This window comes from Oryctolagus cuniculus, chromosome 9, assembly GCF_051225735.1.
Source record: "Oryctolagus cuniculus isolate XC-2025 breed Fujian yellow rabbit chromosome 9, ASM5122573v1, whole genome shotgun sequence".
Taxonomy (NCBI): domain Eukaryota; kingdom Metazoa; phylum Chordata; class Mammalia; order Lagomorpha; family Leporidae; genus Oryctolagus; species Oryctolagus cuniculus.
In genome coordinates, this window is record NC_142875.1 from 103240013 (window position 1) to 103254092 (window position 14080).

Consider the following 14080-nt stretch of genomic DNA (forward strand, 5'->3'; position numbering starts at 1 on the left):
ACCATGTACAAGACTGTTTACTGAATAATCCAGAGAAGGCAGTTAATGGGCTTAGGCACTCTTTGGGTCATGCACTCCAAGCAATGCTAGGGAGAAAACGGCAGAGACTAGGAAAGCCAGGTGCCTTGCCATCAGGAAGCTCCAGGGTCTACTGCACCAGGAATGGTAACTACAGTACATGGGATGCTGTTCTGAAGTGGGAGGCCCAACAGCAGGTGTGGAGTCTTACCTCTGAGCTGCAGCGGAAGGTGTCTGACGGACAGTACCTCTTGCACAACATACTGATTCACCCCTCCACTTTTCAACAGCTCCTCTGGGGATAAGGGCAGATGGAACTCAAACAGCTGGGGAGACATCCTTCACTCACCGGCTCACAGAGCTGAAAACCAAACAGGTTAAGGGATCAGGGCCTGTATCTAAGGTTTGCCTTTTTATCTGATTCTATTATTTTCCCACCTCCAATAAATAATGGCTTTTAGCCTCACAACAAACTGATAACATTATCTTTTTTTTGACAGGCAGAGTGGACAGTGAGAGAGAGAGACAGAGAGAAAGGTCTTCCTTTGCCGTTGGTTCACCCTCCAATGGCCGCCGCTGCCGGCGCACCGCGCCGATCAGATGGCAGGAGCCAGGAGCCAGGTGCTTTTCCTGGTCTCCCATGGGGTGCAGGGCCCAAGCACCTGGGCCATCCTCCACTGCACTCCCTGGCCACAGCAGAGAGCTAGCCTGGAAGGGGGGCAACCGGGACAGAATCCGGCGCCCCGACCGGGACTAGAACCTGGTGTGCCGGCGCCGCTAGGCGGAGGATTAGCCTAGTGAGCCGCGGCGCCGGCCCCTGATAACATTATCTTAAGAGGATGTGAGGTCAACCCTGGACAAGAATTTAATTCTAATTGTAACTGCACTTGATCATGTTACTTAACTTGGGCCTCATCCGTAAAACAGGTTTCCTTTTTTTTTTTTTTTTAAAGATTTATTTATTTGAGGTAGGGTACGGACTGTGAAAGGGAGAGACAGAGATAAAGGTCTTCCATCCACTGGTTCACTCCCCAGATGGCTGCAACAGCCAGAGCTGAGCTGATCCAAAGCCAGGAGCTTCCTCCGGGTCTCCCATGTGGGTGCAGGGGCCCAAGGACTTGGGCCATCTTCTACTGCTTTCCCAGGCCATAGCAGAGAGCTGGATATGAAGAGGGGCAGCACGGACTAGAACCTGTGCCCATATGGGATGCCAGCACCGCAGGTGGAGGATTAGCCTATTGCACCACACTGCCTGCCCCAAAACAGGTTTCCTAATTTCTGATTATTTCACAAAGTTGCTTCCAGAATCAAAATGGGTTATGAAAGAGTTTAAAGAACTGTAAAGTGGTATGTCAACATGTACAGTTAGTATTATCTCCACTTTTATGTGCCAGATTCCTTAAGGATAGAAAGATTGTCTCACCTGGGGCCAGAACAGTGGCCAAGCACGGACTAGTGGGTTTCCTAGCTTCAGAAGGAGAGAGCATTAACATTTACTATCTGTTCACTCTGCACCAGGTTCTGTTAAACTATTTGAATGTGCATATTTGATCCAATTCTCTTAATCTTAATCCCATGCACACGATAATTATACAACCCAGGTTACAAATGAGGATATTGAGGTTGAGAAAGGCATAGCTAGGGGCTGGCGCCGAGGCACCAAGGCACCGGCATCCCATAGGGGCACCCGTTCAAATGCTGGCTGCTCCTCTTCCGATCCGGCTCTCTGCTCTCTGCTTCTGTTCTGGGAATGCAGTGGAAGATGGCCCAAGTGCTTGGGCCCCTGCACCCACGTGGGAGACTCAGAGGAAGCCCTGAGTTCCTGGCTTCGGATCAGCTCAGCTCCAGCTGTTGCAGCCATTCGGGGAGTGAACCATTAGATGGAAGACCTTTCTGTCTTTCCCTCTCTCTTTCTGTAACTCTGCCTCTCGAATAAATAAATTTAAAAAAAAAATCTTAAAAAAAAAGGACATAGCTATTTGCCCAAATTGCACACATTTCGTCGCGGATCTGTGTCTGTTTCTCTCAAATCGCACCCCACGGATGTGCGTACTAGATCCCCCTGCCTACTGTCTACTGCTGAACACAGCACCCGAGTTTCCCAGGCTTTTGCTCCCCGCTCCCTGTACACCACGCATCACCTGAGGACTTCACTCGCCGATCCTTGGGCTCCCGCAGTCGGGCTGAAATGGCAGGAAAAAACACGAGTGCACGATGCGCGCCAATCAGCGAGGCAGTGTTCAAGTTGGCAGCGCGATCAGGCAATCCTCGGCGGGCTGCGACAAACACCCGCCTCTGAGTCAAGCACCGCGCGGGCAAAGCCACAAAAACGGAGTTCAAAACTCAACGGCTGCAAGGCGCCCAATCGCGATGCTCCCTGGAAGGGCCAGCCAATCACAGCGCAGGGGCTGCCCGGCGGCCCCGCCCTCGGGGGCGGGACCTAGAGTCCAGCTCCTGTTCACCGCCGCAGCCGGGCCGCCACCTCACCACCTTCGCGCTCGCCGCGACCGGGTCCTGCGTTGCCCCTTTTGCTGTGGAGGCCCTAGCAGCGCCTGCCACAGTGGTCGCGTCCCTTTGCTGGGCAATGGTGCTGCCCCTGCAACAGTGACACTGTCAGTCACTCCCTGGACTGGAGGCAAGTCCAGGCTGGGGCCGTAATCCACGTTCCGCCATCTCCGCTGTGACATCCAGAGTCACTTACTCTCTGAAACTCAATTTTTCCCCCCTGTAAAATGGCGTTAATGAAAACAGCTGCAGCGCAAGACTGTGGTGAGGCACAGGCTTGGTTTGACACTGTCAAGTTCCGGATCCCGGGTTCTGATCCTTCATCTCCCTCATAGTTGAGGAACCTCCAACAGAGCAGGAAAGTGAATTTTGAAATGCCAGTTTTGGGATGCCCTAGAGAGCGACTCGGTACTTCCCTCAGCTGCTTGGCGCATCGAAACTTCCGGGGAGCAGACCGGAAGTACAAGGGAGGCGCGAATTGTTAAGATCGCCGCTGTCCGGAACTGGAGGGGCGGGGCCTCTGGCTGGGGAAGGCGGGACAGAGGCGGGCCCTGCTCGCAGAGCTCTCTGGGTAAGGTCCAAAATGGCTGCCCCCATCCGAGTGTCTTCGTGAGACCTTTGCCGGTAGCAGTCGCCTGGTTCTCGTTTTTGGGCTCGTTTGGTGTGTCGCTAAGGGCGAGGGACCAGAGCAATGGCAGGGGCCCTCTCTTGGAGGACGCTGTGGGGCTGGGTGCCCCTGGCCTGTAGAAGCTTCTCTCTGGGTAAGTGGCTGAGATGCCTCCAGAACGGCTTCTTAGTAGTCGGCTTAGATTCATTCTCTCTTTCCATCCCTAGGTGTGCCTGAATTGTCCCGTGTGAGGCTCACGCTCCCGCCCCCGAAAATAGTGGATCGTTGGAACGAGAAGAGGGCCATGTTCGGAGTGTATGACAACATCGGGATCCTCGGTAAGACTTGGCTCCGTGGCACCGCATTTCAGAATGGTTGACTAGGCTGTAACAACTGCTACTTTAATGTGTAGGGAATGGTACGGGGCCCAGTAGTAAGAGCAAACGTTTATGTGCCTGTTTTCATGGGTGTTCACCACCTTTCTGAATGCCTTGTGTGTATTAACTCATTTAACCTTTATCTTTATAACGACCTTTTCACTTTACAGGTGAAGAAACCGAGGAGCTAGGAGATTAAGTAATTTCTCCAAAACTAGTTAATAGTAGTATTAGAATTTGAACTCTAAGCAGTCTGGCTCTTAATACCATACTGTAATGCATCTTGGGGGCTTCGAAACATTAATTGACAAACAGAATTAAAGGATAAGTTTGAGTGTGGAAAATGTTGAAATCCATGCATACTTTTTAAATAATATGAATTTTCTATTATGTTTTTAAAGACCCCCTGTGTATTTCAATGTTTTTTTTTTGCATGAAAGTATATTTAATTTCATTTTTCCATCAACTTTTTGAAGGACCCTTGTAGGCACTGCTCAGGAAGATACAACTGTGGGTTGAAGGCTTAGCTGGTCTGGGCGGGGTTCTCTTGTCTTGAAACTAATTCATATATTCTTTCACATTGCCCAGGAAACTTTGAAAAGCACCCAAAAGAACTGATCAGGGGCCCCAGATGGCTTCGAGGCTGGAAGGGAAATGAATTGCAGCGTTGTATCCGAAAGAAAAGAATGGTTGGAAATCGAATGTTCATTGATGACTTGCACAATCTTAACAAACGCATCCGTTATCTCTACAAACACTTTAACCGACATGGGAAGTACCGGTAGGAGAGAAAGCTGGAAACTGCAGAAGAGGCACTTAAGTCATCTTGGAGAAGAACAGTACTTTTCCCTATAAAGGGCTTTGTGTGTGCTCTGTAATAAAATGGGATATCTTTGGAATTTGATATTCAAACACTGATTTCTTGTGGATGCTGCTTCTACTCATTCACGTAGACTTCAAGTTTGATTCGTCTCCAATCTTAGGGTGTTAGATTTAGACTTCACCGCTTGCCCCTTCAAATCTAGCTGTATCAGTGGCCTCTTAAGGAAAAAACTGGTGAGAATACTTCATTGGTGGCAGTTTTTGACATTTGGCCTTTTGTGTATCAAAGTGGCAATTTTTTTTTTTTTTTTTTTTTTTTTTTGACAGGCAGAGTGGACAGTGAGAGAGAGAGACAGAGAGAAAGGTCTTCCTTTGCCGTTGGTTCACCCTCCAATGGCTGCCGCGGTCGGCGCGCTGCGGCCGGCGCACTGCGCTGATCCGATGGCAGGAGCCAGGTGCTTTTCCTGGTCTCCCATGGGGTGCAGGGCCCAAGCACCTGGGCCATCCTCCACTGCACTCCCTGGCCACAGCAGAGAGCTGGCCTGGAAGGGGGGCAACCGGGACAGAATCCGGCGCCCCGACCGGGACTAGAACCCGGTGTGCCGGCGCCGCTAGGCGGAGGATTAGCGTAGTGAGCCGCGGCGCCGGCCCAAAGTGGCAATTTTTAATTGCCCCATAATGCTATCATATTGAAAGTACTTCTAAAGTTTCACCACTGGGATGAAATATAATAGAAAAATGGAATTTTATTTATAGTTTCATCAAGAAATATTGGGTATTTTCTCTGTCTAGGAACTATTGAGGTGGGAGGTGTAAGATAACCTTTCCACTTAACATGCAGTAATTACTGTATAAATGAAATAGATGGCATTTCCTAAGCTTGACTGGTCATCAGAATCATCTAGAAAGCTTAACATTTTTTTTGTTCGGGGCTGGTGTTGTGGCACAGTGGGTTAACGCCCTGGCCTGGAGCGCCAGCATCCCATATGGGTGCTGGTTTGAGACCCAGCTGCTCCACTTCCGATCTGACTCTCTGCTATGGCCTGATAAGCAGTAGAAGATGGGCCAAGTCCTTGGGCCCCTGCACCTGCTGCGTGGGAGACCCAGGGGAAGCTCCTGGCTCCGGGTTTCAGATCGGTGCAACTCCGGTCATTGTGGCCAATTGGGGAGTGAACCAGCAGATGGAGGAACTCTCTCTCTCTGCCTCTCCTCTCTCTGTGTAACTCTGACTTTCAAATAAAATAAATCTAACAACTTTTTTTTTTTAAAGATTTTATTTATTTGAGAGAGGGAGAGAGAGAGGTCTTCCATCCACTGGTTCACTCCCCAAATGGCCACAAGAGCCAGAGCTGCGCCAATCCAAAGCCAGAAGCCAGGAGCTTCTTCCAGGTCTCCCATGCGAGTGCAGGGGCCTAAGGACTTGGGCCATCTTCCACTGCTTTCTCAGGCCACAGCAGAGAGCTTGATTGGAAGTGGAGCAGCCGGGACTCAAACTGACGCTCATATGGGATGCTAGCGCCACAGGTGGAGGATTAACCCACTGCACTACAGCACCTGTTGGGTGATCTACTGCTTTCCCAGGCCATAGCAGAAAGCTGGATCAGAAGAGAAGCAGCCATTACTTGAGACGGCGCCCGTGTGGGACGCCAGCGCTGCAGGCGTAGGCTTAACACACTGCCACAGCCCCAACATTTTTAAAAAAGATTTATTTTGGGGCTGGCGCTGTGGCGCCAGGGTTAAGCCACTGTCTGCAGTGCCAGCATCCCGTATGGACACTGGTTCAAGTCCTGACTGCTTTGCTCCTGATCCAACTCCCTGCTAATGTGGCTAGGAAAGCAGCAGAAGACAGCCCAAGTCCTTGGGCCCCTGTACCCGCATAGGAAAACTGAATGAAGCTCCTGGCTTCTAACTTTGGCCTAGCACAGCTCTGATGGTTGTGACCATTTGGGGTGTGAACCCAAGATGGAAGATCTCTGTTTCTTCCTCTCTTTAACTCCGACTTTCAAATAAGTAAATAAATCAACAACAACAAAAAAGATTTATTTACTTATTTGAAAAGCAGACTTGACAGCGAGCTTTTATCTGCTGGTTCACTCCCCAAATGGCTGCAATGTTTGGGGCTGGGTCAAACCAAAGCCAGAATTCTGGAACTCATCTGGGTCTCCCATGTAGGTGGCAGAGGCCCAAGGACTTGGACCACGTGCTGTTGCTTTTCCAGACAGTGGGGAGCTGGATCGGAAGTGGAGCAGCCAGGACTTGAACTGTGCTCATCATTTATCAGCATCACTTGTAGCAGCTCAAACTGTTGTGCCATGAGATCGGCCCCCTAGTGTAACATTTCTGGGTCCTCGTCCCAACCTCTGAAGATGGTGATCAGTAGGCTGAGCTGACTCTTGAGTATCTATGTATTTTGGGTAATTTTTTAAAAAGATTTTGTGTATTTATTTGATAGGCAGAGTTACAGAGGAGAAACAGAGATCTTCCATCCACTGGTTCCCTCCCCAAATGGCCACAATGGCCAAGGCTGAGCCAGGCTGAAGCTAGGAGCCAGGAGCTTCTGAGTCTCCCACATGGGTGCAGGGGCCCAAGGACGTTGGTCATCTTCTACTGCTTTCCCAGTCCATAGCAGAGAGCTGGATCGAAAGTGGATCAGCCAGGACTCCAACTGGCACCCCAGCACTGCAGGCAGCGGCTTTACCCACTATGCCACAGTGCCAGCCCCTATTTATTTTTATTTTTTATTAAAGAAACAGCACGCAATAAGAGGGATGTGAGACAGTGCTGGCAGACTTTTTTTTTTTTTTTTTTTACAGGCAGAGTGGACAGTGAGAGAGAGAGACAGAGAGAAAGGTCTTCCTTTGCCATTGGTTCACCCTCCAATGGCCGCTGCGGTCGGCGCGCTGCGGCCGGCGCACCGCGCTGATCCGATGGCAGGAGCCAGGTACTTATCCTGGTCTCCCATGGGGTGCAGGGCCCAAGCACCTGGGCCATCCTCCACTGCACTCCCTGGCCACAGCAGAGAGCTGGCCTGGAAGGGGGGCAACCGGGACAGAATCCGGCGCCCCGACCGGGACTAGAACCCGGTGTGCCGGCGCTGCAAGGCGGAGGATTAGCCTAGTGAGCCGCGGCGCCGGCCCCTGGCAGACTTCTATTTGCAGTCTACCATGGCAATGTCTGATGGTTTGTTGGGATTTTATCATCTGGTAGGCTCAGTAAAAGGTTTGGTTAGTAAGTACTTGCTAAACGACAAGTGGATTGGTGGGTATAGAGGTAAATGAAAGCCTATTATGATCCTGCTGTGTATGAGTGAGTTTTCACGGGGTGGCTGGAGAGGAGCTATGTAGAGAAGAGAAAGTCGGTGTGGGCCGGCGCCGCGGCTCACTAGGCTAATCCTCCGCCTTGCGGCGCCGGCACACCGGGTTCTAGTCCCGGTCGGGGCGCCGGATTCTGTCCCGGTTGCCCCTCTTCCAGGCCAGCCCTCTGCTGTGGCCAGGGAGTGCAGTGGAGGATGGCCCAAGTGCGTGGGCCCTGCACCCCATGGGAGACCAGGAGAAGCACCTGGCTCCTGCCATCTGATCGGCGCGGTGCGCCGGCCGCAGCACGCCGGCCGCGGCGGCCATTGGAGGGTGAACCAACGGCAAAGGAAGACCTTTCTCTCTGTCTCTCTCTCTCACTGTCCACTCTGCCTGTCAAAAAAAAAAAAGAAAAAAGAAAGTCGGTGTGATGTGCAGGTGGCTGTGATACTTGACATGACTTGGTGCTACTAAACTAGAGAAATATTTCAGACTGAAGTGAAGGTGCTCTGAAGAATATGTCTACATGTTTTAGTAGAACCTAAGTGAAGAACAAAGTTATTCGACACCATGTATAAAATATGCTGTTAAGATACCAAAGCTCTTGTTTTCAAGGACAAAACAATCTTATTTCTGGTAGGAAATAGGATAAAACATTTTCCTTTAATAAGCATTGTACAGGGGCCAGTGCCATGGCTCCCTTGGTTGATCCTCTGCCTGCGGCACCAGCATCCCATATGGGCGCTGGTTCTAGTCCCGGCTGCTCCTCTTCCAGTCCCGCTCTCTGCTGTGGCCCAAGAAGGCAGTGGAGGATGCCCCAAGTGCTTGGGTCCCTGCACCCGTGTGGGAGACCAGGAGGAAGCACCTGGCTCTTGGCTTCGGATCTGTGCAGCACTGGCCATAGCGGCCATTTGCGGAGTGAACCAATGGGAGGAAGACCTTTCTCTCTGTTTCTCTCTCTCACTGTCTATAACTCTACCTGTCAAATAAATAAAATAACATAAATTAAATTAAAAAATATTAAAAAAAAAAGCATTGTACAAGGATATTTGGAGGAACATAAATCACCAAGGTAGGGTTTGTTCTTGCCTCCAAGTAGCCTTCATTCTACTTAAGAAATGTAAAGGTGGGGCCGGTGCTGTGGCATAGTGGGTAAAGCCTCCACCTGCAGTGCCAGCATCCCATATGGGCACCAGTTTGAGTCCCAGCTGCTCCACTTCTGATCCAGCTCTCTGCTATGACCTGGGAAAGCAGTGGAAGGTAGCCCAAGGCCTTGGGTCCCTACATCTGTATGGGAGATCCAGAAGAAGCTCCTGGCTCCTGGCTTCAGACTGGCCCAGCCCTGGCTATTGTGGCCATTTGGGGAGTGAACCAACAGATGGAAGTCCTCTCCTTTTCTGCCTCTGCCTCTCTCTAACTCTGCCTTTCAAATAAATAAATAAATTCTTTTTTTTTAAAAAGTATAGGTAAACAAAACATACATTTGAATATAGCTGCATAGGAAAATTATAGAGTTCTATGAGAGGGGCTGGCATTGTGGCATAGCAGTTAAAAGCTACTGCCTGCAGCACCAGCATGCTATATGGGTGTCAGTTTGAGACCTGGCTGCTCCAATTCCAATCCAGCTCCTTGCTAAGGTGCCTGGGAAAGCAACAGAAGATAATTCAAGTCCTTGGGCCCCTGCACCCACATGGAAGACCCAGATGAAGCTCCTGGCTTCTGGTTGCAGCCTGGCCCAGTTCTGGCCATTGGGGCCATTTGGGGAGTGAACCAGAGGATGGAAGATTTCTTTCTCTCTGCCTCTGCCTCTCCTCTAACTCAGTAACCCTGACTTTCAAATAAATAAATAAATCTTAAAAAAAAAAAGTCTTCTGGCCGGCGCCGTGGCTCAATAGGCTAATCCTCTGCCTTGTGGCGCCGGCACACCGGGTTCTAGTCCCGGTCGGGGCGCCGGATTCTGTCCCGGTTGCCCCTCTTCCAGGCCAGCTCTCTGCTATGGCCAGGGAGTGCAGTGGAGGATGGCCCAGGTGCTTGGGCCCTGCACCCCATGGGAGACCAGGAAAAAGCACCTGGATCCTGGCTCCTGCCATCGGATCAGCGTGGTGCGCCGGCTGCAGCGGCGGCCATTGGAGGGTGAACCAACGGCAAAGGAAGACCTTTCTCTCTCTGTCTCTCTCTCTCACTGTCCACTCTGCCTGTCAAAAAAAAAAAAAAAATCTCTAAAAAAAAAAAAAAAGTCTTCTATGAGAGGTTGTATTTTTTTTTTTGGTGGGGGCGGGGAGGCAGTCAGAAAAGTTATTTTGTCAAAGAGATAGTATTAGAACCAGGCCTTATAAAATTTCATCTGGTAGAGAAATGAGAAATTGGGACTGGAATTGTAGTGCGGTGGATTAGGTCACCACCTGCAACATTGGCATCCCATATGAGCACTGGTTCTAGTTCCACTTCCAATCTAGCTCCCTGCTAATGTGCCTGGGAAAGCAGCAGAAGATGGCCCAAATATTTGGGTTCCTGCACCCATATGGGAGACTCAGATGAAGTTACAGGCTTCCAGCTTTGGCCTGGCCCTGCCCCAGCTACTGCGGACATCTAGGGAGTGAACCAGCAGATGGAAGATTATCTCAACTCTGCCCTTCAATTAAGTAAATCTTTCTTAAAAAAAAAAAAATGGAAAATGAGTGTTAAGTATGGATATTAACGTGGGGAGGAGATTTCAAGAAGGGCTAATTCAGGCCGGCACCACAGCTCACTTGGCTAATCCTCCGCCTGCGGCGCCAGCATCCTGGGTTCTAGTTCCGGTCGGGGCGCCAGATTCTGTCCTGGTTGCTCCTCTTCCAGTCCAGCTCTCTGCTGTGGCCTGGAAGTGCAGTGGAGGATGGCCCAAGTGCTTGGCCCCTGTACCTGTGTGGGAGACCCAGAAGAAACACCTGGCTCCTGGCTTCGGATTGGCACAGCTCTGGCCATTGCGGCCAATTGGGGAGTGAACCAGCGGATGGAAGACCTCTGTCTCTCTCTGTCTCTCTCTCTGTCTCTGTCTCTCTCTCTGTCTCTGCCTCTCCTCTCTCTGTAACTCTGCCTTTCAAATAAATAAATAAATAAATAAATCTTTAAAAATATATTATTAATTCAGAGGCTCAGATAAATCAAGGTAGAGGGACCTGAAAACATTTCAGTACCTGGTTCCTGGCTTCGGATCAGCACAGCATGCCAGCCACAGCGGCCATTTGGGAGGTGAACCAACGGAAAAGGAAGACCTTTCTCTCTGTCTCTCTATCTCTCACTGTCTAACTCTGCCTGTAAAAAAAACAACAACAACAACAAAAAAAAAAAAAAAAAAAAAAAAAACAAAAACTAATTCAGATGGGTAAGGAGAATGAGGAGGGGGATGGGTCAGCCATGTCAAGGGTACAAAGACATGTGAACAAAGGTAGGAATTAATGGTTCAAAAGTCACAGCAGGTAGGCGTTCTCCAATTGGACATAAGATTGAATAGCAAATCTAGTGCCAAATAACTAGGAGTAATGAATGACAGCCAGAATGAAATTTTCCTATATACAACAGCTGCTCAATCCTGACTTAGAATTCTCAGAGCTTGCTTCAGAAGAAAAAAACAAAACAAAAACCCTAGGATCCATCCAAATGCCTGCCAACGCAACCAGACAAAATCAATCAAGTAACTGGGTCCCTGTGCCTCACAGGAGGACCTGGATTGTGTTCTTCACTTACAGCTTCTGCCTGGTTCAAACACAACTGTCTCTGGCATTGGGGCAGTGAACCCAGGATGGGCGTTCCCTGTCTGTCTCTGTCTCTCTGCCTGTCAAATAAAAAATGAAATCAATCTCTGAGTTAGGGTCCCAGACAGCCACATTTTTGAAAGCTGCCCCAAGAGATCCTAATTGAGCTAGGGTTGAGTACCACTGTTTTAGAAGATGGGGAAAGGAGAGAGACTGAAGTGTTTTCAGGTTCCTCTTCCTTGATTTATCTGAGCCTCCGAATTAATAATATTTTTAAACATTTATTTATTTATTTGAAAGGCAGAGTTACAGAGAGAGGAGAGGCAGAGAGAGAAAGCGAGAGAGAGAGAGGGAGAGAGAGAGAGAGGTCTTCCCTCCGCTGGTTCACTCCCCAATTGGCCACAGTGGCCAGAGCTGTGCCAATCCAAAGCGAGAAGCCAGGTGCTTCTTCTGGGTCTCCCACACAGGTGCAGGAGCCCAAGGACTTGGCCCATCTCTCACTGCTTTCCCAGGCCATAGCAGAGAGCTGGATCAGAAGTGGAGCAGCCAGGACTCGAACCGGAGCCCATATGGGATGCCATCACTGCAGGCGGCAGCTTCACCTGCTATGCCACAGTGCCATCCTCATTAATAATATTTTTAAAGACAGGTATTTGCTTGGTTTAATGTGTCTGTGTCAGTCTTCTGCATTATCTAGGCCTTGTCACCATTAAAGGCGGGGACTATCTTGTGCATATTTGATTACTGCAGTAGTCTAATAACTGATCTCTTTGTATACTGGCTTTTTACAGGCTCCTTCTAAATATCTGTAGAAGTCATTCATTTGAAGGCCATTAGTTACTAGATAGTACGCTAGGTACTAGGGATATAAGGATTAAAAAGTTACAGCTCCTGCATGTAAAGAATTCCACCCAGGTCAGGAGATAGAGACAAAAAAAACCACAGTGATAATGGGTTATTTCATGCATAAGAGTAGAGAGGAGGAACCCTTATCCCATCCTGGAAGAGCAGAAGCAGGTTGGAGACTTCCCAGAGGAGGTGTTCACTGAGTTGTCTTTTTTAATTGCTTATTTATTTTTTATTTATTTGAAAGGCAACTCTTCCATCTGTTGGTTCACTTCCCAAATGTCAGCAACAGCCAGGGCTAAAGCAGGCCAAATCCAGGAGCCTAGAATTCCATCCAGGTCTCCCACCCACATACATGAGCCATAATCTGCTGCCTTCCAGGTTGCATTAACAGGAAGCTGGATCAGAAGCAGAGGTGTCAGACTTGAATCCACACTCCAATATGGGATGCAGGTATCCCAAGCATGGGCTTAACCTGCTGTGCCATAATACCTGCCCTCTTTCTTTAAGATTAAAAAAACAGGCCAGCTGTGGTGTAGTAGGCTAGGCCTCCACCTGTGGCACCAGCATCCCATATGGGCACTGGTTCGTGTCTTGGCTGCTCCTCTTCTGATCCAGCTCTCTACTTATGGCCTGGGAAATCAGTGGAAGATGGCCCAAGTGCTTGGGCCCCTGCATCCACATGGGAGACCTGGAAGAAACTCCTGGCTTCTGGCTTCAAATTGGCACAGCTCTGACCTTTGTTGCCATTTGGCGAAGGAATCAGTGGATGGAAGACCTCTCTCTCTGTCTCTCCCTCTCTCTGTTTGTAACTCTACCTCCCAAATAAATAAAGCTTTAACAAAAAAGATTAAATTTTTTTATTTGAAAGGCAGACACTCAGAAACAGTTCATATCCATTGGTTCACTCCTCCAAATGCCCACAATGGCAGGAGCTGGAAACTCAATACACGTTTCCCACTTGGGCCATCCTCCATTGCAGAGAGTGGCTTCTAACACGTATGGGGTTTCTTTTTAGAGTAAAGAAAAAGTTCTGGGACAGGAGGTGTTGGGAGAAGCTGGTTAAAGAATACAAAGTTTCGGTTAAGGGGAGTCCGTAGAGCAATTTTTTGTACAACATGGTGACTACAGTTAGTTAGGATGTATTATACACTTGAAAAAATAGCTGAGTTGAATTTAAGGATTCTCACCACAAACAAGAAAATGAAAAGCATGTGAAGGTAATAATATAATTTTTGAGGTCGGCATTGTGGCATAGCAGGTTAAATCATTGTTTGCAATGCCAGCATCTCATACGGGCTCTGGTTCAAGACCTGGCTGCTCCACTTCCGATCCTGCTCCCTGCTAATTCGCCTGGCAAAGCAGCGGGGGATGACCCAAGTCCCTGGGCTCCTTACTTCGGCCTGGCCCAGCCCTGATCTTTGAAGCCATTTAGGGAGTGAACCAGCAGATGGAAGATTCTCTCTCTCACAACTCTGCCTCTCAAATAAAAATTTTTTAAAATTTAAAATATATACTTGTATATAGTAATTAGCTCAATTTAGTCATACCTCAATGTATACATATTTCAAAATATCACTTACACACCATAAATAAATACAACCTTTTTGGGCAAAAAATAAAAATCTTTAAGTGTTCTGGAATTATCTTTCTGAAAAGAAAATTTTCTGGAATCAGTGGGTTGACTGCACAATTTCGTAAATACACTAAAAACCATTTACAAGATTCTAGGCAATTAGTTCTAGGCAATACTAGTCCATTTTGTGTCTCTATAGATGCTTGCCTATTCTGGATATAATTTATAAATGGAATTGCAATATGTGATCCTTGTGACTGGCTTCTTTTTTTTTAATTTACTTATTTATTTGAAAGTCAGAG

The 14080-nt window shown here is 48.7% G+C and overlaps 2 protein-coding genes across 14 annotated transcripts in view; one reads left to right on the top strand and one right to left on the bottom strand.

The window, feature by feature from the left end:
* Nucleotides 1-2982, bottom strand: part of NCAPD2 (non-SMC condensin I complex subunit D2) — a 27851-nt gene extending 24869 nt beyond the window's left edge. For 11 of the 13 annotated variants that reach the window (XM_002712870.6, XM_089304559.1, XM_089304555.1 and 8 more), the window contains exons 1-2: nucleotides 2160-2982; nucleotides 230-379 (exon numbers count right to left, since the gene is read on the bottom strand). In XM_002712870.6, the coding sequence (XP_002712916.4) occupies nucleotides 230-356 (127 nt within the window). In that variant the 5' untranslated portion in view covers nucleotides 357-379; nucleotides 2160-2982. The remainder of the gene's footprint in view (nucleotides 1-229; nucleotides 380-2159) is intronic. The other 2 variants (XM_089304564.1, XM_089304563.1) reach the window with 1 other exon arrangement.
* Nucleotides 2983-3082: 100 nt separating this feature from the next.
* MRPL51 (mitochondrial ribosomal protein L51) lies at nucleotides 3083-4419 on the top strand. Its single transcript, XM_002712868.6, has 3 exons — nucleotides 3083-3284; nucleotides 3358-3468; nucleotides 4096-4419. Exons 1-3 carry the CDS (start codon nucleotides 3215-3217, stop codon nucleotides 4290-4292), a joined length of 378 nt encoding a protein of 125 aa, XP_002712914.3. The 5' UTR covers nucleotides 3083-3214; the 3' UTR covers nucleotides 4293-4419.
* The last annotated feature ends 9661 nt before the right edge of the window (nucleotides 4420-14080 follow it).

Coding starts and splice junctions, on each gene's coding strand:
- MRPL51 (XM_002712868.6), top strand. CDS start 3,215: ATGGCAGGGGCCCTCTCTTGGAGGACGCTGTGGGGCTGGGTGCCCCTG. Junction 3,285..3,357: donor CTGTAGAAGCTTCTCTCTGG/GTAAGTGGCTGA, acceptor TTCCATCCCTAG/GTGTGCCTGAATTGTCCCGT. Junction 3,469..4,095: donor TGACAACATCGGGATCCTCG/GTAAGACTTGGC, acceptor CACATTGCCCAG/GAAACTTTGAAAAGCACCCA.